The following is a 23,487-nucleotide window of genomic DNA, read 5'->3' on the forward strand; positions in this document are numbered from 1 at the left end:
CGGACAGTTACCACCTGCTCTTAGTATCGGACGTTTCTGCTCTCCCACATGGCGCTGGATGTCATCTGCATGAAGGAGTGGTCCTTTGGCCAGGCGTTGCTCAGTTTCATGTGGCTTTCCAGTTCCTCATAGGAAATGGAAACGCCCCCAACCCCTCGCCCACCCCCCGACCCCGGGCCACCTGACAGCTGGGCTCCTCTGTGACATCACTCCTCCGGGAACGGGTTAAGTTTTAATGCCATTTAAAATGTCACCCCACGTCTACTGAACTCTGCAGTTTATAACAAACCTACCAAACTGGACAAGCCAGTCTGGATTATATAACACGTAAACAGGGCGCTGAGGAGGGAGCTGACAGGACCGAGGCCAAGCTGCGAGGACGGTGAAATGAGATCAACCTCACTACACCTGAAGGCAGCCTTTCCGTTGACTGGCCCCCCTGCTAGCGCTTTACATCTCGGGTAAAGAGAATACAAAAAGCGCCAACAATAACAAAAAGGTTATTATGTGTATCTCCAATATGCTAGTAAATCACTAAGATGAATTCAAAGGGACACAAAAATCAATATTTACATTTCTCTCCGTTTCTGCAATCAGATAACTCATATGGAGTAACTCCTATTCAAACCTAACAATATTAACACATCCTATAGAGATTATAGGTAATTAGTATCGTCTTCCCCACACAGGCGCTATCAGTTTAAACGTGGGCCAAGTGCCAGAACTCAAGTTTCATCAGTGCTGTTATAGGACTTGTAAAAACTGATTTATAGTTTTGTGCATGTATTTGTTTAAGAAACAGATGTTACCTTCAGAGATGGTAAAGATGCACTAAGTACTGAAACGGGTAATATTCCATATTATATTAATTCTAGGAGACATTAAACTGACACAATAGAGAAGCCCCAGGAATATTTAACATGTTATAATAAAAAAGGAAAATAATGAACTAATAATCCGAGTTATTCATATTAATCCCACATTGCTTCCTGAATTACATGATTACAATCACCTCTAAGTTCTTTCTTTTCAACAGGCTGGTAGGAATCAACCGGGGGGAAGAAGCTATAAAGAATCAAAGTTGTATTTATATAATCAGTGAAGAGTAGATGGTGATTGTGTAAATTTAAGAATCATGCACAACACTGGAAACATTATAAAGAAACCAGTGAAGTTCAACAAAAGCTGGCTAAAATTTAATAACTTCAACCCAGAAATTTAAAAGCACATATATTTATACACACATGCCTGGCATATAAAATGTACATATATGCTCATTATACTGCTCGTTAAAAATTTAGGACTGAGTTTAATGTACCAGAGTTCTTTCTTAGGTTCTGAGTTTTTTGTTTTTCAGGTTTTTTTTGGCCACGCCCAAGGCATGTGGAAGTTAGCAGGCCAGGGATTGGACACGCACCACAGCAGTGACTCAAATCACTGCACTGACAATGCCGGATCCCTAACCTGCTGAACCACAAGGGAATGACAGGTTCTCAGTTTTTCTTAAGTTTTTTTCTTTTTATTATTTATGTGTGTATGTATGTATGTCTTTTTTAGGGCCGCAACAGAGGGATATGGAGGTTCCCAGGCTGGGGTCCAATCGGAGCTGCAGCCGCCAGCCTACACCACAGCCACAGCTGTGCCAGATCCGAGCTGCATCTGCGACCTACACCACAGCTCATGGCAATGCCCGGTCCTTAACCCACTGATCGAGGCCAGGGATCGAACCTGTGTCCTCATGGATACTAGTCAGATTTGTTTATGCTGAGCCACGACAGGGACTCCAGTTTTTTTCTCTTTTTCAATAGCTAGAATCAACTTGATTCTTTCCTGTTTTTGATGCTCCATATTAGTGACTTAAAAAAAAAAAATCAGTCTTCTCACAGACATAGAGAAGAGACTTGTGGTTGTCAAGGGGGAGAGAGGAGGGAATGGGATGGATGTGGAGTTTGGGGTTGGTAGATGCAAACTATTGCATTTAGAATGGATAAGCAATGAGGTCCTGCTGTACCACAGGGAACCATATCCAGTCTCCTGGGATAGACCATGATGGAAAAGAACATTAAAAAGCTAAAAAAAAGAACCAATCAGAGGTGCTTGATTGGTGAGACTCATTAAATGTACATTGAGCCTATTATTTCAGAAGCTTTCACACCAGTCATAAGGGCTGGTGACATCAGGCTCTATCTTTCCATTCCTAGGAGGAGTAAACATGAGGCACAAACTATGGAAACTACCACACTGTGGAAGCACTCACAGCTTCGACAGATTCTAGCTTCAACTGCCACCACATTTCTTTGTCATCCTTACCCTTTGCTGCAATAGGGAAATGGGAAGAAAAAAAACAGTATATGTTTTTTGAAAAGCTCCTGGTGACTCTGATACTCTCCTGAGTATCAGTAAGCTGCTCCCAAAATGTGACCTAAAGAACTAAAAAGCATGAGCACTGCCTCATCTCCTCACCCTTAAAGGCACTACTTCAAAATACCTAAGAATCTCTGGTTTCAAGTGACTTCTCCCCAACTGGTTTTAGAGCCCAAAGTTGTGGTTTCAGGCAGAAGGGTATCAAAGAAAAGTCGAAAGTGATACAGGGAGTTCCCGTTGTGGCTCAGAGGAAATGAATCTGACTAGGAACCACAAGGTTGTGGGTTCGATCCCTGGCCTTGCTTAGTGGGTTAAGGATCTGGCATTGCTGTGAGCTGTGGTGTAAGTCACAGATGCAGCTCGGACTCCGAGGTGCTGTGGCTGTGGTGTAGGCTGGCAGCTACAACTCTGATTTGACTCCTAGCCTGGGAACCTCCATATGCCATGGGTACGGCCCTAAAAAAAAAAAAAAAAAAAAAAAAAAAAAAAAAAAAAGTAATACAGGTCACAAAATGAGACCCTGTAAAGACCATGTCTATGCAGAGGTGAGCCGGACTACCATCTTGATGATCTGAGCATCCATTGGGTAGGAGCTGACTCCACGGGCACCCTCGTTTATCCTGTCTGTCCTGTTCTCATCATTTGTGTTCACATGATAAGCCTGCAGAAGAGCTTCCCCAGCAAGGCTCACAAAAAGAGCTTCAGGACTAATTCTGCAAAGACAAAAACCAGGCAGAGTAGGAACTCAAACTCGTCCAGAGAGATTACCAAAAGCTATTTCTGAGACAAGTTCTATGGTACCTTTTTTTTTTTTTTTTTTTTTTTTTTTTAGTGCCACACCTGAAGCATATGGAGGTTCCCAGGCTAGGGGTCAAACCGAAGCTGTAGCTGCTGACCTATGCCCCAGCCACAGCAATGGGGGATCCGAGATGCATCTATGACCTACACCACGGCTCACAGCAACACAGGATCCTTAACCCACTGAGCAAGGCCAGGGATCAAACTGGCATCCTCATGGATACTAGTCAGGTTTGCTACCACTGAGCAAGGACGGGAGCTCCTATGGTACCTATTCTTTAAAAAAAAAAAAAAGTGGTGGCGAGAAAAGATCTGAAATTTCTGCAGATGTGAAGGCAGAAAAATAAAGTTATTTTGTTCAGAGGGTAAGAGAAGTAGCCTAAATAGCATCTTCTAAAGTGTTTCCCCTCCAAGAAGAAAAAGTAAACATTTTACAGGCTGGAATCTCTACACTCCTCCCAGAAATTCCCAGGGCCCAGGGCTCACGTGGCCTGCCTCGCCTCCAGATTGCCTAGATCTGCTGGCAAGTAGTCAAATACAGTTATTCAGAATATGGTAATGAGGCTAACAGGGTGCTCCTGTCACGTAACCCCACCCTCTCTTTCTTTGTGTGAACTGAACCTGTGCAGGTTAAAACAGGCGTGCCAAACACTTGCTAAGTGAGATTACTGAAGCTGGCTAAATGACTGCCAATTTAAAATAAGCACTGAGGGAAACCGGCTTTGTCCAAATGTGTGTCGTCTTTTAAAAGGAGTACTTGGATGTTCAACTTACTCCCACTCCTATATTCCTCTATGGGTGTAAAAATGTAAGCATTAACGATCGACAATTCTTTCAGAACCATATTCAAACAAAGAACCTTCCGGATTCCAAGGTACTTTACAAATACAATTTAAAAAATAACTTCCCAGTGACATAAGTTTCATTCCACAAGTGAAGGAATGGAATTGGTGGTTGGGTACATGTTGGGAAGATAAAAGAAAACTAGAATCACAGGCAGGTTTATGAACATATTCATTTATCAGTTAATAAATTTATTCAGCATTATCTCAAGCCCAATACGGAACATTTCCTTTGTATACCCAGAGAAATCACAAAGCCAGCTAGCTACGCTGGTACCTATCTGAACACTCTCAAAGTTTCCCCCATAAAATCAGATTATCTTAAAAGTTTCCATTCCTCTGTCTCCCTGCCTCCCCCAAAAGCTTTAACTTGTTTCTTCATCCACACAGACATTCCGCACATAGTCTGAATTGTGAAACTTAGGCCATGAAGCTTCACTGTCAGTAGCCTAGAAAGTGCTGGTTCCAAAAACAATATAAAAAAAATCTCAACATCGCCAGGTCCCTAAGTTCGTCTCACATCAGTGGACCTTAGACTGGAATTCGGGATCCAGTCCCCTAAGTTTAAAAATGAAAGGGAGGTTGGAAGGAAGGTATAAATGGGATTACACACATACCCAGGGTGACTCATGTTCATATGCTCAGGATTAAACTGAGCAGGGAACCTACAATCAGGAAAGAATTTTTCCTCGGGAGTAGAAAGGGGTGTGGGATTTCCAAAGGTGCACTAAAGTGGGAGCTTCTGCACGGATCAGGTGAGCAAATCCCACGTAATTAAGTCCGTACTACCAGGAAGGCGCAAACACAGGCAAGGCACACGCCTTCCCAACTGGGTGCCAGAATAAACCCCTTCCGATGTTTCCAATGCTGCAGAGATTTGATGGAGAAGCAAAAGAGACGGGGGCGACACAACCATGTACACTGAACATTACTGAACTTAAAAATGGGTAAGAGCATACATTTTTTAATGTGTTTTTTTATAACTGAAAATAAAAATGTCTTAAAAAGCGACAGCGATTGGGGTGAAGTTACCATATTGCCACTGCTTTAAGGAGCAGCTAAAATGGTATTACAATGATCAAAACGGTTGAATTTTGGAGATTACAACAACCCACTGAAGCTGGGGGTGGATGTGGCAGACGAGAGTTGACACCAGGTTGGGTGGCAGGAAGCCTGGGTCCCTGCCTACCTCTGCCTGCTGAAACCAACTGGCGTCGAACTCAGGGTATTTCCCTAGATCCTCATTTTTCTCATTGAGAACAGGATGAGTAATAAGTTTTTCTCCTTTCACTACTTTCAGAAAAAAACCTTGAGTCATTTTCTTCTCTTTAAGTATTTCAATCCAAAATCTCAAAGCTATGAAAGCCGACTCTGCCTTGGAAATACAGGACTTAGAAGTACAACAGATTCTATTTGAAAAAACAAACAGGGATGTTTTCAAAACTAGAACCTTATCTGAAACATTAGAAATACTTCCTTAGCCATGTTCCAATATCCCAGAGTTAACAAGAACATGGGTTTCTCAACACATAACTTTTTTTCCAACTTGGGGAAAAAAAACTGCATTTGCTAAAATATTTAGTAGACATAAAACCTACCATAAGATAGTATCTTTCAGCTAAGAATCACTGAAATCAACAGAGAGATATTAAACACTTAAATATGTCTGAGTATTAAAAATATACCTTAAAACACAGAAATAAAGAAGCAACAGCCTATGAATTAGGTTAATCTATGCATCTTTCTAGTCAGATAAGTAAATATAAAATCATTAGAAGTCAAAATACATGAAGTTTAATGATAAATCTTATTTAATTACTGAAGAGACATTTCCCTCTAGTAACTCAATCTGCTCACCGAATATTTTATAAGTTTTTCTACCTGTTAAACCAAATCCAGAAATCTGAGGGTTAAAATACTCCCAAAGAAAATCTATCAGCTATCTAATTTTTATGCTACACTTGGGATGATGAATGTTGTGATTCTCCCTATAAGCATTTAGACTTGATTTCGGCAAATTTAAGTATTCTTTGGAAACACCAATCATTATTATGTTGACCAATAAATGCGTTAGAATAACTTACTTAGAAAAAATGTGGAGCAATAATTAGAAATACCGAGAGACTCATAAGAAAAGAGGTCTACCAGGGATATGGTTTTAAATACAGGCAAGCAAGGAAATGAGGTCACCTGAAGTGAAAAGAGCAAGTGGTGAGCCCAGCCTTGGGTCCTTCGTGCCGGGTAGAAGTCACAGGAGTCTAGCCTTTCTTGGTAGAAGCTGGTTCTGGGGCTCCAGCGCCACTCAGCAACAGCCCGAGCGAGCATTCACTCGGGGAGCAGAGCAAAGTGATCTACTAACCAAACTGACTTGAACTCTCGGTGCAGTGAGAGGGTGTGGCGGACTTTTCATATAATGACAATAATGATACTCAACACTTACAAAGCAGATAGGAAGGTTCTCTAAGATCTTGCGGGCAGATGGGCAGAGTGTCTAAGAGGCTGAAATCTTCCTGAGTAAAAGAAGGCGTGGAGGATGGGGAAAAGGGAGGGGGGCTCATCAAATGACACCCCAGTGCTGAAAAGTCTACCGAACAACCCGGGTACATGATTACCGTAGAGCAAATGCAAAAAACAAACACTTTGATGAAGAGATGGTTAGAGCAGGGTGAAGAAGGATTTAACAAAAGCTGATGAGAGCCATCATTTTAGAATCCCCCCAAATTCCTTTTACTTTAGGAGAAAGGTGTCAAGATCCTTCTGCAAGGTATACATAGAACATAAAGTTCCCCTAAGGAAACATGTGGAAAAAACAGCTTTCTAGAAACAGAGTAAATTCAGTAGGTAGCTAGAAATAAATCCTTTATTCCTTTTCTACGACTAAATAGCCATCCCACACGGGCCACTTCTTGGCCCATTTTCTAAAATAGAGTCTGTCTCATCTGTCTCTCCTGCACTCTTTCTCTAAAATGGAATTTAAAATCAAAGTTTAGGTTAGGAGTTCTCCTGTGGTGCAGCGGGTTAAGGATCTGATGCTGTCACTACAGAGGCTCAGGTCACTGCTATGGCGCAGGTTCTATCCTTGGCCTGGGAACTTCCACATGCCATGGGCATAGCCAAAAAAAAAAAAAAAAAAAAAAAAGCTTAGGTTAAGAAAATAGATTAGAACATATACATTAAACACCGGGAGAGAGAGGAGAGACAGAAATCTGAAAATAACTCCTTTAGTCAAGTGGAACTACTTTGATGCTCTTCTACAAGTCCATCACATCTCAACTAACCAAAAAGTAGGGCCAAATGGCATGTACTATAAAGACCATGGGGAAACATAATGGATCTTAGAACTATTTCAGGAAATATGGACTGTATTTAACAATATGCTTTCAGACCCAATAACCAGAATAACCAGAATTTCTGGTAAAGAATTAATCCTCTGTCATCTCTCTTCATCTTTAAGCCATTTATAAAACTCTTAAATCAAGAATGCACATTCTTTTTCAAATCGATACCTACATGACACCTTCCTTGATTTTTTTTTTTTCTTTTTTTGTCTTTTGTCTTTTAGGGCTGCACCCACAGAATATGGAAGTTCCTAGGCTACGGGTTGAATCGGAGCTGTAGCTGCTGGCCTACCCACAGCAACACGGGATCTGAGTCATGTCCACGACCTACACCACAGCTCACAACAACGCCAGATCCTTAACCCACTAAACAAGGCCAGGGATTGAACCTGCAACCTTGTGGTTCCTAGCTGGATTCGTTTCTGCCTCACCATGATGGTAACTCTGATACCTTCCTTGATTTAACGACATCTTTGAGCTTCTTGGTGATGGTCAGATGCTTTCTCAAATTCTAACCTTTCTAGAAATTCCCTTTGAATTTTGTCATCCTCTAAGTATGTTCTCTTTCGGGGAGAGTTTGATCTAAATCACAGCAAGAAAACACTAAACATTTTTTTAAAGCATCATGGCATATTTCCCTTATCTCATAGAAAAGAGGCTCAGGTTACTTGCTGGGTTTTGGTTCGTTCCTATCCCACTCTCTATAAATAATTACTTCTATTGGATTTTCTTTCTTTTCCCATTTTTCCTCCACACCCAACTCAGCATTTCTCCAAATTTAAAGACCACCTACATCAGAAGCAACCAAACTCCACCCAATATTCTGGGATAATCTATGTGGGAAAAGAATCTGAAAGAGACTGGCTGTGTGTATGTGTATAACTGAATCACGTTGTTGTACAGCGGAAATTACCATGACACTGAAAATCAACTATACTTCAAGAAAACTTTTTAAAATGGGGAAAAGAGAGAGAGAGAAGCAACAGAGATTTAAGTTAGAAAATGCAGTTTTCTGGACCCTGACCTAGATTTACTAAAAATTTCAGAAGAGGGGGAGGGCTCTTGAATTTTCATTTCAGAAGCTACCAGGCAATTAATGTGCACACAGAGGTTTGAGGACCACTGCCCCAAACTGAAAGACACACAGGGACTCAATCGAACTACATATTTAAGTGGCATGATCAGAGCCTCTAAGAAGAGAGAGCAGCATGGCAGTTCTGCTCACCTTCCTTCTGAAATACAGATGGAGGAGGCAAGAAAGTCTGGAGACCAGAATCTGAACTGACTGTGAGACATCAGCACAAACGCAGACTCGCAGGGCCTGCTCCGTGGCTATGGCCAATTACAGTAGCCAGACCTGCGAGAGGACAGATTACATGTAATTTCTAAAAAGTAAACAAGCCGAGCGGCTCATGAACAATGAATGGTGATATTCAAGCCAAGAGGTAATAAAAAGCATGAATAAATGACTCAGCATCCCCCTCCCCACCCAGAGGACAAGTGGTTGTCCTCCAGTGAGGATCAGTGCGAGCCAGAAAAATGAGTACTGGGGGAACGATTTAAACGATAACAGACCTTTTGCCACTGGAGAGTGATTCTGCCTCTCTCCCTTCTGATAGGGGGACAGACACAGCCGCACTCTCTGGGGTCCAAAGGCTCAGCCTTTTCAGTGACGTTTTCTTAACCTCACTGAAGCCAGCAAAGGAAACGCCTGGGTCCAGGGCTGCACCATATGTGCTCCTGAATTACAGCTCTTAATGCAAACACAGGGCAATAAACCAAATAAATAATCCAGCTGTAGAAACCAAGCTTTATGAAGGATCCCTCTCCATGAGAGTTCCCCAATTTTAGCAGAACTGATATAGGGCTGGGTGATTTTCAGTGGCAGGGCTACCCTGTGCACAGCAGGACGTTTAGCAGCCTCCCTGCTTTAAGCCACCACCTGCCAGCAGCGCCCCCAGGGGTGACAACCAAAAACACTTCCAGAGGTTGCTAAATGTCCCTGGCAGGGCAAGAAGGCTGGCCTCCCACTCCCACTACAAATCAGTGCCCTACACAGACACATCATGAAAACATTCACATTAACAAATTAGCTCAAGGAGCCTATCTTTGACATCATAACGATCTCATGATTTTGGCTTGGAAATACACACAGAGGTTAAATACACATCTCTGAAGTCCATCACTCTATTTTTTTAGAATTTATTTTTCCACTCCAGGGACTACCATACAAAATTGTAAAGCAGTTTTGGGGAGCTACTCAAGCCACTACAAAGGCACCACATAAGGAAATAACTGAGGGGGCTCCTCACCCTTCCCAGTCATAATCAATCAGCCGAAGTGTGCTGTCAACTTTATCACCAGAGAATCTGTCCACTTCACAAAGCCAAGGTATCCATCAGGCCACTAAGTGCTAGAACCCATGACACTTTTAGGAACCCACCAGAAGTGTCTTAATAGGAATTTCTTTTTAAAAAAAGAATTAAAAATGAATATTAAAACATATATGTAATAACAAATCCAGCTTGGAATAGAGTCATCTTTATATGGACGCAGTTGCAAAATAACATTTTCATTCTTTTTTGTTGTTGTTGGAGGAAGGGAGTCCCAAAGGAAGGGAGGGCAAATGTACTGGGGCTCATGAAAAATCACAATGTGAGAGCTCCCTGGTGGCCTAGCAGTTAATGATCCAGCAGAGTCACAGTTGTGGCTCGGGGTTGTTCCCAGGCCTGGGAACTACCACATGCTGCAGACAGGGCCCAAGAAAAAAAGAAAAAAAAGAAATCACAATGTGGCCCCAGCATGTAAAGGGGAACTAGGAATTAAGCAAACAAGCACAATCCGGTGTGATGGGTGGCCAGGCATCAAAGGAGAACAAAACAGATGCTCTCTGTCCACTGGGTCTGCATTGGTGAGTGATGGTGGTGGTGGAGGAGGGGCGGACGGGAGGCTGGGGGCAGAAGTGGCGCTGGGGGAGGTAAGAATAGGCAGAAATTAGCCTGGGTGTGGAGGCAGTGAGAGAAGGGCCAGGAATTCCTAGAGGAGAGCCGCGCACAGGCCAAGGCCAGAAGGCATGATGGCGAGGACTATGTGGGGCTGGGAAGCTCCGTATGGAGAAGCAGAGCACGTGTGGAGAAGGCGGCGGCGCTTGCGCAGGGTCCATGGCACGGAGCGCCCTGCCAGCCAAGAGAAGGGGTTTGGGCCTCCATCAGAGCAAAGGGACACAGGAGAAGTGTTGCCAACTGGGACCCGGGATGATCAGATCTGTATTTCAGAAAACCCTCGCTCCTTGCCTTGACTGCCGAAGAGGGTCGGGAGGGGCCCAGGCCAGGAGGCAGGGAGCTGACTGGCTATTGCAGCAAACCTGGCAGAGAAGGCGGCTCAGGCCACACGGAGGTCAACAAGTCAAGAGAGACTTAGAAGGTAAAACCACCAACAGGATTTGGTCCCTGGGTGTGGACACTGAAAAGAGAACAAAGAAAACCACCTGGCTTAAGCCCCAGGGAAGGGATGGTGGTGACTGACTGAAAGGGGGAACAGCAAAAGGGCAGCGTTTAGGGCGAGGATTGGGGCGGGGGGGGGGGGGGGTCTGAGTAGTCAGGGATCTACTAACTAACCAGTGAAAGTCATGGATATGGAGTGAGAAATGGGCTGCAATGGTTGCTGTCTTCGAATTACAATGCGGGAGCATTTCACTGGGCTTTAAGCCCTGCAGGGGGGCTTTAAACGGTTAGGAAACGTGCAAGCGGATCAAAAGGTTTGCATGAAGTTTGTGAGAATTCTGCCGCAAGAGAGAGCATGGAGCGCTTGGCGAATTTTCAAAAAATTTTTTGTCAACTCCCAATGAAGAACTCCTAAGCAGTGTGAGATAGAAGAAGCGTTCTAGCATGAGAAGTCCTGGAGCTCCGACACTGCCAGAAACCAGAGCCTGCCCTTAGGAAGGTACAGAGAGAGACATATTTTTAGAAGAACGGACTGGTCCCCTACAACAAGGCAGTCAAGAGTTCCACGAAAAACGGAGTTCCTGCTGGGGCACAGTGGGTTAACAATCCAACTGCAGTGGATCTGGTCGCTACAGAGGCACAGGTTCCATCCCTGGCCCAGCACAGTGGGGTAAAGGATCTGGTGTTGCCGTAGTCGTGGCATAGGTCAAAGCTGTGGCTCAGATTCAGTCCCTGGCCTGGGGAACTTCCATATGCTACTGGGGCAGCCATTAAAAAAAAAAAAAAAAAAAAGAGTTCCATGAAAAATAGGATTTAGAAAGTTCAAATCTAGTTCTGCTAGATTTGGCAATCACTGGACCCTGAGTGGGAGCTGATTAGATAAAGATGGTGGAAAAAGACCCAGGCTGTATTTCATTATGAAATGAGCGGCAGGTGACAAAGAGCGAGCAGCCAGGTGTACACCCAGGAGTCTGGCTGGGAAAGGGAAGGGAGGGGGAGGGGAAGGACCCCAGCTCTTTGAAAAATGAATCCACCTTTTTAAGGTCCTAGTAAAATCCTTCTTTCCACCTTCATGAAACCTTCACAGAGTCCCTTAATTTACCTCCCTCTGCTGAATTCTTCTAGAGCCTGGTCTCCCACAGCACTGTCCCTGGTAGCATTTAAACTCCTGAAAGATGGAGGCGGTGCCCTCTTGGTCCTCTTCTGAATTCCTGGCAATGCCTTGTTCTCAAGGGCATTCCCTCAAGGACCGAAGGGTCTGACCTGAGAAGCAAGAGCTCTGGCCCTGTCAGAACAGCTGCTTAATGTGTATGAACTTGGATGAATCAATCAGTCTCCCAGAGGTTAATTTTCACTCCCTATAAAAAGAGGTTAGACTCTACACTAGGGAAGGAGATATGTGTGACTGGGAAAGATATTTAATATAGATATGTATTTTTATTGAACTATAGTTGATTGACAATGTTGTATTAATAGAGCTATTATTTTTGGAATGCAAATCACAGAAAATAAAACTGGCTTAAAAGCATCAGAACACTCAAGCAATTCGTGATAGAGAAATGGGTTAGAAAAGGCTGAGAAACATTGGACTAGATGATTTATGATTTTAGGCTTAAAATCCTACAATCGTTTGATCATTCTACTCAAGAGACTGTGCCAGGTACCACACTGTACATTTTAGATGTGGAGAACAAATGCCATCTTTGTCCTCTGGAAATTAGTATCCTATTACAAACACCAAAGAACGATAAATGAAGCCATAATTTTCTTTGTAAATAGATCATGTGTACACACCTTCTACTGTGTATATTGTGGTCATTATGAAAACTATCTAGAAAAATATGTTAAAAATAAAAATATACACAGGCATGCTTTTCCCGCCTTGACCATTTCACTGCATAAATAAGAAAAAAAGAATACTGTTCTGTAGCCTCAGTTTAAATTTTGCGTGCTTTTCTTTAGAGATAAATGACCCGTTATATCCCCTGTAAAGATTACTCAGTAGGCTTTGGTTTTATGTAACAGCATCACCAGGAATAAATTAACTTCCCAAATATTTTACATTCTTACTAGCTCAGTATTTCCTTTTACCTTTTCCCAACACTTTAAACATTTCAATCGGAAACTGTCAGGGAGCACTAGTAAAAAATCCAATCCTCCTACACGACTTTGGGGTCAATTATAACTTTGCCAGAGGGTAGGGGCTTCAAATAATACTTTGCTAAGTGAATGAGGTGGGCATTCTTCACTGGGGAAAACCATTGGAATTCAAAACACTGGAGGTAGCATTTTACTAAGTGTTTCTCTTCCAAGAGTCAGAAGGTAAAAGCACTTCTCTCTGGCAAATCAAGTGGTCATCCCTCCAATCAGAAGCACTTTGGCCTCAGCTTCCAGGACTCTAGCCAAGGCACTGATGGGAATGTGTGATGGACCAGAGTTGAGAAAGCACACCAGGTACTTAATTCTTTCAGCAGGTAGTCATTTCAGGGAGGAGACCTGCTAGTCAGAAAGTGGCCTGACTGCATTTCCCAGTATAGTAGTAACTGCAAACTGCACTTCAGGAGAGAAACACAACCAACATGCTGGGTGGAACATTAGGACTTCGTGATTACCATATAATAGGACATAAAAAACCTCCCCCTTTGGGGAGAAAAGCTGAGAGAACGTGCGTGCATGTAAAGATTTTGACAGGGAATCCTTGCCATTGTGGGGGGCTAGACGTTCTACAGAGGAAGAACTGCAAATGGGAAAAGAACAAGAGAGAGTAGGGAATCCTTGGGGGAAAGATTGTTTTTTTGTTTGTTTGTTTGTTTTAACCTCTCACTTAAAAAGTTACAGATAAAAATTTACAGCAACTGGCTAACCGATGTATTAAATAAAATAACAGCAACAACAAAAACCGATTGCGTTCTCAATCTCCTGATGCTATTGCCCTGCATTTCCATTTCACAAAAGCAAGCCTCTTAACTAAAATATATTTACCTGCTTATTTCACATGTAACAGCTAAGTATCTCTAGGCATAATGGCAAACATTCAATTCAACCAAGCAACCTGACTGTGGGTAACAAAGCCTTGCTGATAATTGACTTGCCCCCCCTTCCCAAGACCAGAGGATGAAAAGTCAAATGGAATTTTCATGTTTTCTTTTTCCATGTCTGAAGTTCCTAAAGAAGAACAATGTATAAAACTTTTCAAAAAAAAATGTAAACGGCATGAGTCAAAACAAAGGAAAATAAACAAAAAAGGGAAAAGAAAAACAATGTGCAGGATAGTTAAAGCAAAGTTTAGTATTTTTCTTCCTTTAAAAAAAAAGACGTAAGATTTTTACATTGAAGAGAAATTTTTGGACTCTCCGTATATTGTTTTTAATTCTCAGAACAATGTAGCCATTTTTTTTTTCTTCCCTTTTAGGATTTTTTTTTTTTTTTTTTTGAACACATAGGGAAGGACCTAAACCAAGTATGAATTCAAAGAAAAAAGGTGGGAGAAAAAAACCTCCACCACCATAAGAAAACCTCATGGTAAATTTGGTACTTTTTCTCATGTATAAAAATAAAACTCAGTTTAGAAGTATGATAAAAATATCTGAAACACACAGAAAGGAAAGAACGATTAAATAGTAGGAAGAAAATTTAAGATCACTCACATTTCCCCTTCTAGAAGCTCTATTTCTTTGCAACTTACATCTTCACGTGCAGTTTGCATATAGTAGCTCTGCTAAAAACAACCACATGGAAAATTTTTGTTCCAGATAATGCTGCAGGACTGGGCTTGGCAGCTACAAGTTGTAATCAGAATGCTTCAAGGGCTAATGTAACTGAGATAAGGACCAAGCATGCATTTCAGAGCAGAGTCTTAACTTTTTTTTTTTTTTTAATAAAGCAGGCTGTGGGAGGGTCAAAAGTGTTAGTTTTTACTCTATACACATTCAGCAATGAGTATTTTGCTCCTATGAATAAAATAATTGCTTGAAATATAAAAGATTCCTCTTTCCAGTTAAGGCATTCCTGGAGGACTTGAGGGGTTCACACAGACAAGCCTGGAATGGTCAAAGCTTCCAGTCCTTACGAAGACTTTTTCCAATAATTCCATAGGCCTGCATGGCCATCTCCAATTCATTAAGGCTTTCCCAACCATTTGGTTGGCAACAGAAGAGGCTCCTTAGTTGAGAACCCTGGAAATCCATGGTACAATGAGCCACTTTTCCCCAGGGGTAATCCAAAGCAGAAAAGCATGCTACTTTTATTTGTGGTTGCAGCTGAAGACAGGGAGCAGAAAGACACTGGGACTTGCTCAGTTTTCTGTACTGAGCTCACGAACCGAGACCAAGAGTCACAGAAACCAAGGAGATCAAGGAGTCACACAGTCCAAGGAAAAGTGGCAAACTCAGCTGGAGAACTAATTTGGGGAAAAGGAGCCACCATGTGAATGCAAGGAACGTGAAATGAGAGCTACCCTTCCATCCACAGTCAGGAAGGGTTTAATGGGACCTGATGGTGGTGTTCTCTTTCCTCCAACACTAGCTGCACTCACGCAGCTGTGCTAAGATGGCTTCTGAAGTCCAAAATAAGACGCTAGCCCAAGGCAGCGAGGCCCTCCTGCTGGAACTCAGAAGCAAGCGAATCAAAGGCTCTTTTATTCTCCCTCCCACCAGAACATGCTCCCTCTCTGTTGTAAACGAAATGCTTGCCAGCAGGAATTATTTCCTTCAAAACAGCCGTAAAGAAATCTTAAGTAACACATGTCCCTTGGAATTTTAATAAGTTCAGGTGACCAGACAGGTGGCGGTGTTTGGTTGGTTTCTGGCCCGGGACAGAAAATTCGCTTGTGGTCAGGATCCCATCAGAGGCATTAGGTCATGGCACACACTGAAACTTCTCACATGGCAAGTTACAGCTGACATCCAAACTCCAGGCGTGAAACACAGGGGTTCCGTCCTTTTCTCGAAGATGTCTGAATGCAATACAAACACCCTGTTCTTCCCTTAAAGCCAGGCTTCCCTTCTGAGTTTGCTGTTTCTGTCAGCAGCAACCTGGATTCTTCCAAGAAGAGAGCCTGAAATGCACGGGAGACATCTCTCCTAGACAGCCCCTACCCCCCTCCCCTCTTAGTCCCTGAAATCTTAAGCAATTATTGCCTATAGCATCCATTTAGCAATTAATCATATATGGCCTTGTAAACATAGCTCTTGTAAAAAGATTTAAAGGAACGGTGCATTTATAGCTTGTCTTCACAAACAGATTAGAAACTCCCTATGGGCAGGGAGTGGGCCTTTCCCGGCCATTGTATTCCACACATGGCACCTTTACAAAAGCTCCAGAAATACCTGTTTAGTCAAAAGCTCCTGGGTGAGCTTCCACTCTGCAGCAGACACAGCACCCAGCACAGGGAGTGGGCTCAGTGAGCCTGCATTCTGCTAATGGCAGCACCACAGGGTCCCCCAAGAATTCAGCTTCACTGGTTCTAAAACATTCACTAGACTATTTAAGAAGAACAAAAAGCAATGATTTCTTTCTCCCCCAAAAAGGAGGCCTATTGAGAAGTTCCCCATCTGCCACTCCCTCCCAAGGAAATGTCTGAGAAGAGAAAAGTTAGGGAGAGTTTAGAATGTAGATTTCTTCCCCATCCCGTCCCCATTTTACAGATAATAAAACCAAGGGCCAGAAGGATGCCAAGATCACAGGAGTAGTGGCAAAGCCAAGGTGAAACCTGGTCCTGACACTCAACTCAGGGTTCCTTCTAACCACAGCAGAATTTACCAGAAACCCTTCAAAAATAAAGGAATAATCCACTTGCTACAATGTCCCTTCTCCTGTCTTAGTCTCTGTGTGAAAATTAGGAGTGCTGGCACTTAATTACCTCTTAAACTTCCTTGATCTGCAAATCATTAAGACCTTACATAGTTTTTAAGAGTTCCTGGGGTGGCTCAGCGGAAATGAATCTGACTAGCATCCATGAGGACACACTGGCCTCGCTCAGTGGGTTAAGGATCTGGGGTTGCCTTGAGCTGTGGTGTAGGTTGCAGATACCGCTCGGATTCTGCATTGCTGTGGCTGTGGTGTAGGCCAGTGGCTACAGCTCTGATTTGACCCAGAGCTGGGGACCTCCACATACCGCGGGTGTGGCCCTAAAAAGATTTTTTAAAAGACCTTACATAGTTTTTATGTTGACTCCACAATATGGAATTTTACTTAGTCTCAAAGTGCTTTGTCATTTTATTTCTTTCATATTTTTTAAGCAGCCTTATTACGGCCAAACACACTGAAATAACCAATCTAGCTGCCAGCCAGATATCCAATTCTTACCACACTGTTGAAAGATGGTCAATTAAAAAAACAACAACAGCAGAATTCACAAACTACCCTCCAAACTTATACACCTTCCTAATATCAATTTTGAATCCCCAAAGACAATAATCGGATTGAGGGACTCAGCATGTTTTACTTGGAGAGTCAGGTACCGTTGGGTACCTATCTGTAAGCCCAGGCACAACAAAAGAATTAACTACCATTAATTTTCATAAAGACTTCATGCAGTTGCTAGCTCATGATCTTTGTTAGCAGAAACAATGTTCCTGCCTCACTGGGAAGGTAAAAAGAAAACATTTGAAATTTGAATGAAATGTTGGGAATTGCAAGAAAAAAGTTCCTTCAACAGAATATTTAGGCTCCTTCAGTCACTGTAAGCAAAAGTTCCAGAATTTGTGGACTGCTACTGGTAACTGCCAAAAAAGGACAGGAAGAGCTTCCAGACATCACAGGCCTCTTTGTTGTGGTGACACCAGCTCCTGGGCTGTCCTCGACCACGGAGATGCTACTATTCTGTCTTCCCCGTAACTCTCTCCTCCATGTAGCATGTCAGGTGCCCACCTGAAGGAAGAGGCTCTTTCTGTTTGCAGATCCCTTTCCGGAACCAGGTCGGTGCTCTGGAAGTCCAGCCAAGCACCGTCCTGTTAAGTGACAGCTGAAGCTCAGAGCCCAAGCTGGGTGCAGATTACACACCCGAGAGCAGGCGGAGCTCTTGCTCCCAAGCTGGCTGGCAGCTAGCAAGGCTCCCCTGCCCTGGCCTCAGAAGCAGGTTCTCCTGCTGAGACTGCACACCTGCCCCACATGGACAGCTGGGCCAAGGAGGAGCCCAAACTTGGTGTCTGGGCTTGCTGCAGGCCAAGGGAAGATCCCCCTGCAGAGAGAGGGGGGACAGCCAGCTGGCTTGAAGCAATCCTTTGTTTTCAAGACTTACATTTTTATCTCAGCTAAAATTTCAAGTCCTGATGAAAAGTCCACCATTATTTCAAATGGCTGATTTGTCTTTAAAATAAATCTTTTTAAAAATCTGAGCACTGTTGCTGAGTGCGTACTACCACGAGTTTGTATCTGGTTATCTGTATGTATATGATTTGGCTCAGATTCTTAGCCTAAGAAAGCAGCTTGTTTTATAACCCAGGATGAAAACATCAACACAGTAGTAGCAAAACTGAGAAATAAGCAGGAAGTTTTTCACTTCCATATTAAGGAGACTTTTAAAAAATTCAGGAGTTCCTGTTGTGGCTCAGGGGAAACGAATCTGACTAGCATCCATGAGGATGCTGGTTTGATCCCTGGCCTGCTCAGTGGGTTAAGGATCTGGTGTTGACATGAGCTGTGGGATAGGTGGCAGACGTGGCTCAGATCCCGCCACGTTGCTGTGGCAGCTACAGCTTTGATTCAGTCCCTAGCCTGGGAACCCCCATGTGCCTTGAGTGCAGCCCTAAAAAGACAAAATAATAATAATAATAAATTAAATAAATAAAAAATAAAAAATAAACCAGAGGATGGAAAATACACAAGTGGTTCTTACCCTTTTGCAAAGAAATAAAGAAAAAAATCAAGAGACAAAAAAAGCTGGAGAATCTGCTCACTAGTCCCGTCTTTTTCTTTTATGCCACTTTCACTCTCTAGGAAATTTGAGACAAGTTTCCATATCAGATGAACACACAAGTGTGCAAAAACAATGCTATCTGACTATGAAACAGCAAACATAAAATGGGAATTGGAAATGGAACTCCCACAACTTGAGATGAATTTGGGGCCGTAACTTGAGATGACTTTGGGGCCATAACTTGAGAAGACCTTGAAGATAAAACTAAAACAATTTTTTGTCACTTAAAAGTCCTGATGGGATCATATTAATCAATGCTTGGACTACCCTGTAAATACTTTGAGACAACTGTCCAAGTCCCCTGGGCCAAATGTTCCCCAACAGAATCAACGCTCAAACTCCCTGAAGTCTCATTTAACAATCCTAGCAGCACACATCCAAGATATCTTATCGCCACAAACTGTTCATTCAGAGCCATTATCAAGCAACATTTTGCCTATTGGGCGGCCAACAGTATTTCCTTTCAACCAGCAAATAAAGATTTTACATAAAAACAAAACAAACACAGGAGATGCATGCATATAGGCCCATGTCTCTGAGGGGCACAGGTACTTCAGCCAAAACTATCTAAATGGATACCAAGCCAAACAGCAATCATCTGGGGATGTCAAAATCTTCTGGACAACCAACCTGAGAGTGCAATCACCCTCTCGGACTCCTCAATTCTGACAGTCACCCTGCCCACTGTCTTCCTGGGCCACCTCCGTGTACTTCACTAGCTTGGGAAGAATACACTAGTGAACCACCAAGTAAGGAAGACCCTGCCTCTGCTCAGCTGTTAGGCGCATTCTTCCCTCTGCTGATGGCAGTTTAGGGAGCCCACCATCTCTCTAAAGTATTCCTACAGTTTCAGTCTACATGGAGCTTGATCCTCCAAACATCTATGAAATGCCCAAAGCGCTCAGCTTGTGTACACAATCAGAAACCACTTTGTGTTGCTGGCTCCCTTTTCCACACCTGCTTGTCTTAGGTTTTTTTCAGCCCTGCACCTCTGAGCCACAGCCCGCCTCTTCCTCACAGGCTCAGCGAATATCCACAGACTCATTGAGAGGTCCTGTGTTGATTTTCTGCCTGGTTTGCATTAACATTAAATTGCATGCCCAACAGGCAAGGCTTTTTTCCTACTGTATTTTTAAATCTCATGGTGCCTAGTCCAGGGCTTGGCATCTTTAGAGAGAGCCATAAACCAGTAGTGTGAAAGAAGGCATTAAACGTCTATCATCACTACCTACTGCAGCTAAGGTCTTGTTCTTTAGTTCTTCCAAGAATCCAATCATCTCCTAAACAGTTCCTTCTCAAAACAAATACATCTCTCCAATAACCTACTCCCTCTTCTCACACACAAACAATCTTCTCTTTAGAACTCAGAGCTGGAAAAAACACAGCCTCTCCCCAATTTCTGGAATAAAGCTAGCATATTTACCAGAATATTTAAGCAATCTGGGATAGGTGGGGAGGCAGGATTTGGAAGGATTCAAAAACCTCTGGAGAACTTTCTTAGCATTTGTGACATCAAGTCCTTAAATGAGAATCACTTGTCTATAACACATTCTGGCAGAAAGTAAACCTGAAACTAACTCACTGGCAAATGGTCGGTGAGGTTAAATATTGCACTTCACTCCTTCAATGCAAGCAAACAGTGACTAATAGGATTAACTTGAGCTCTCACGCTGGGTGCAGATACCCTTCAACAAGAAACAGGTTTCTTTATTAGTGTCGGCCCCCTGGTAGTAAATTTATTTTTAAGGGGGCTTAAATTTTGCTTTCAAAACATACTTCACTTGAAAAGTATTTGCTCCATATGCCAAGGCAAAGGTGTCATTACTTTCCTTTGCAGAGGGCAACGACAAAAGAACCACTGGGGGAGAAGGGGAGAAGATCCCAGACCCCCCAAGAGGACACAGATTTCCCACAAAGAAAGGTTGGTCCTTTCAAGGAATATTTTCCCTAACAGCTAAAATGGTTTAACACATAATCAGCATCTTGTATCAATTACACAAATACCAAGCTCTGATGGCCTGGAAAAGGACCGCAACACACAGAAATCCTAACTGGCCTCAGCTGTCCCCTCCTGCGTGTCTTGACAGCGTGTCCAAAGCTCCCGAACACCAGCCACCAGGCTCCCTCCAGCGCCCTCCTCTCGCAGCAAACAGCCAAGGCTCTCGGGCCAAACTCCAATGTCCCTCGATTCAAAACCGCAAAAATGTGAACCCTGCTAAGCAAACGGCAGGGCGCGTAATAACTTTTTTCTTTCCCTTGCGCGCGGACTGGAGATGCTCTTTTCTAATGCAGCTTCCCAGGTTCCCCTCCCGCTTCCCGCAACCACCCCGAGGGGAAGGCGGGAGGGAGCGCGGACCAAAGAGAAGACTGCTGAGTTCAACACCTTGGCGGTTTTCCCAGTGCGGGAAATTTACTACACAGCAGCCCCTAAGAATTCCATGCAGAAATCACGAAAAGAGAATGCCCTCCCCTCACCCCCGCTAAAATAATAAAAACACGCAGCGGGCGTTCAGCTGGCAACGCTGGGCCTTCCGATGAGCCGAAGTCTGCAATCTGGATGGAGGAAAGATCCCCGGCCAGGCGGAGGCCAGGCGGGAGCTTACAGCCCGGGTCCCAAGCCTGCCGGGGAAGGGGCCCAGGGGCAAGGGATGGGGACTGAGTGGAAGCAGCAACGCCCGCGCGAGCCGCCCCGGGATGGGAGCAGCGGCGGAGTTTTACTTACATAACGCTTCAACTTTTTCTCCGGGGGGGACTTGCGGAGCCATCCCGAGCAGACCACTTCGCCGCCGCTCATGGTGCGCGCTTCTCAGGCTCCGCGCCGGGCGCGCTCCCGACACCGTCGACGCCGGGCGGTCGCGCAAAGGCGGGGACCTTGCTCTACTGCGGCGCACCTCGGGTGGACGGGGTGGACCGGGCGGACGGGCTTCGCGGCGCGCAGGCTCAACGCGTCCGAACTTCTTCCCCGCAGGCAGGTCCTTGGACGTGAGTAGAATCGGGCTGCGCCGCCGAGGCCGACACCTCGGGGCTGGGACCGCGGCCGGGCCGAGGGCGCCCCGGCCTTCCTTCAGTGCGCCCGCCTGGCCGCCAGGCGTGCCGTTCTGCCGGCCGCCTCCGCCGCGCTTCGGCTCCACGGGACTCTGCCCCGGCGCGGAGCCCAAGCCTCGGCCCCCTGCGCTCCGCCCCCTCGGGACAGGACCTCCCAAAGCGCTCTCGAGACAGACACGACGCTGCACGCGCACACACACATACACACTCACACACTCACAAAGCCCCCGGGAGGCGCCCACTCTGGCTCGCCCGCTCTGGGTTTCGGGGCGCCCGGCGCGATCCTCTCCTTCCTCCTCCTCCTCGGGAGAGGGTGGGTCACTTCTCCGCGGCGCCCGGGCAGCGGGGAGGAAAGGGGAAGCCGCGAGGGTCCCGTGGGCACTGGGCGCGGGGCTGGTCCCGAGCCACGGAGGGAGCCGCCGGCTGGGCGTCGCTGGGCAGGGCGCAGGTCTAGCCGGAGGGTGGGTCCGCGCTCGCCGCCGCCGCCGCCGCGGGAGAAAGAAGGCGGAGAGACGAGGAGCTCCGCGGCTAGACTGGGGGGGACCGAGCCCACCGTCCGGTCCCCTCGCGCTCCTCCCGCGCCGCCTCCCCCACCCCGGGGCGTGCGGTAGGTTCCGAGCGGCCCGGCCCCCGGCCCAGATCCCTCCCTCTCTCGGCCTCCCGGCTCCCTCTTCCTCCCTTCCCTCCTCCCCTTCCCACGTTCGGCCGGCTCCGGTTTCTGCCTAGACTTTCTCTGAAACTCCGCCGGAGCGCTTCCAGCCAAAACAACAAGGGCCGGGGAGGAGGAGACGCACGGAGGGAGGGAGCGAGAGAGGGAGGGAGCCGGAGTCCGAGAGGCACCCTGGGATCTGTAGTTCGGGAAGCTGGAGAGGGGTCCTTGGCCGCCTGGCTGCATTGGCGCCGGGAGCCCCCCGCGGGGTCCTCGCTGGGAATAGCGGCCAGGCCTCGGAGAGAGTAGCGCTCCGGGGCTCGGTCTGCTGAAGGAGTGAGGAACGTTTGAATGTTCGGTCTGGGGATTGCCATGTTGGCTCAGCCGAGTGTCAGTTTGGAGTTTGTTCGGTTTGTTTAATCAGGGGTTTGGGCGGGGGGTGAGGGGGCCTCTACTTGACGGCCGGAGGGAGACCGCGCGCCCTGAGAGTCCTCGACCCCTGTGCCCCGGCCCTCGAGGTTGAAGGTCAGACACCAGGAGAACAAGGGCGCAGGGGATCGCGCTAAGGCACCCAGTCTGGAGAGGAGATCAGAAGGGGACCCTTTCGGGCCGCTGTGGGCTGGACCTTGGAGCAGCCTTGCCTGAGTAATGGGAGTTCTTACTGGGACCAAAGATTTGGTTGAATCTCTCTCTGGGACATTTTGAAGTCACTCTCCCTCCACTTGTAGCCAGTTTCTTCCACTTGACTTTGGATTTGTTTAAAATCTACCCTTGGGATGTTGAACCAGAAAAGGGAAACTTTACTAGACGTCTTAGCTCTATTTGCTTGCGTGTGTGTATTGCAATTATGATACCTGGTCCTGAGTTTGACACGATCCTGTAATAGAAATATAAATTTATTTGTGAAAAACAAAGCCCCCAAACAAATTTTAGAAGGTAATATAAATAAATGAGATAAAAGTGCTAAAAATAGTAGATGAGTGAACATTTCTGGAAAAACCTAACCTCAGGCACTTGCTTATTAATAACAGTACTGGCATTCAAAAGTTTCTCTTGAGTTTGAAAAGGTTTACCATTATAGCAGGAAAAT

The 23,487-nt window shown here is 45.1% G+C and overlaps 1 protein-coding gene across 1 annotated transcript in view; it reads right to left on the reverse strand.

The window, feature by feature from the left end:
• Nucleotides 1–22,373, reverse strand: part of GAB1 (GRB2 associated binding protein 1) — a 133,554-nt gene extending 111,181 nt beyond the window's left edge. Inside the window, 1 exon segment of the mRNA XM_003129177.6 lies at nt 21,426–22,373. Coding sequence (XP_003129225.4) covers nt 21,426–21,497 — 72 coding nt within the window. The 5' untranslated portion in view covers nt 21,498–22,373.

The sequence above is a fragment of the Sus scrofa genome, chromosome 8, assembly GCF_000003025.6.
Source record: "Sus scrofa isolate TJ Tabasco breed Duroc chromosome 8, Sscrofa11.1, whole genome shotgun sequence".
Taxonomy (NCBI): domain Eukaryota; kingdom Metazoa; phylum Chordata; class Mammalia; order Artiodactyla; family Suidae; genus Sus; species Sus scrofa.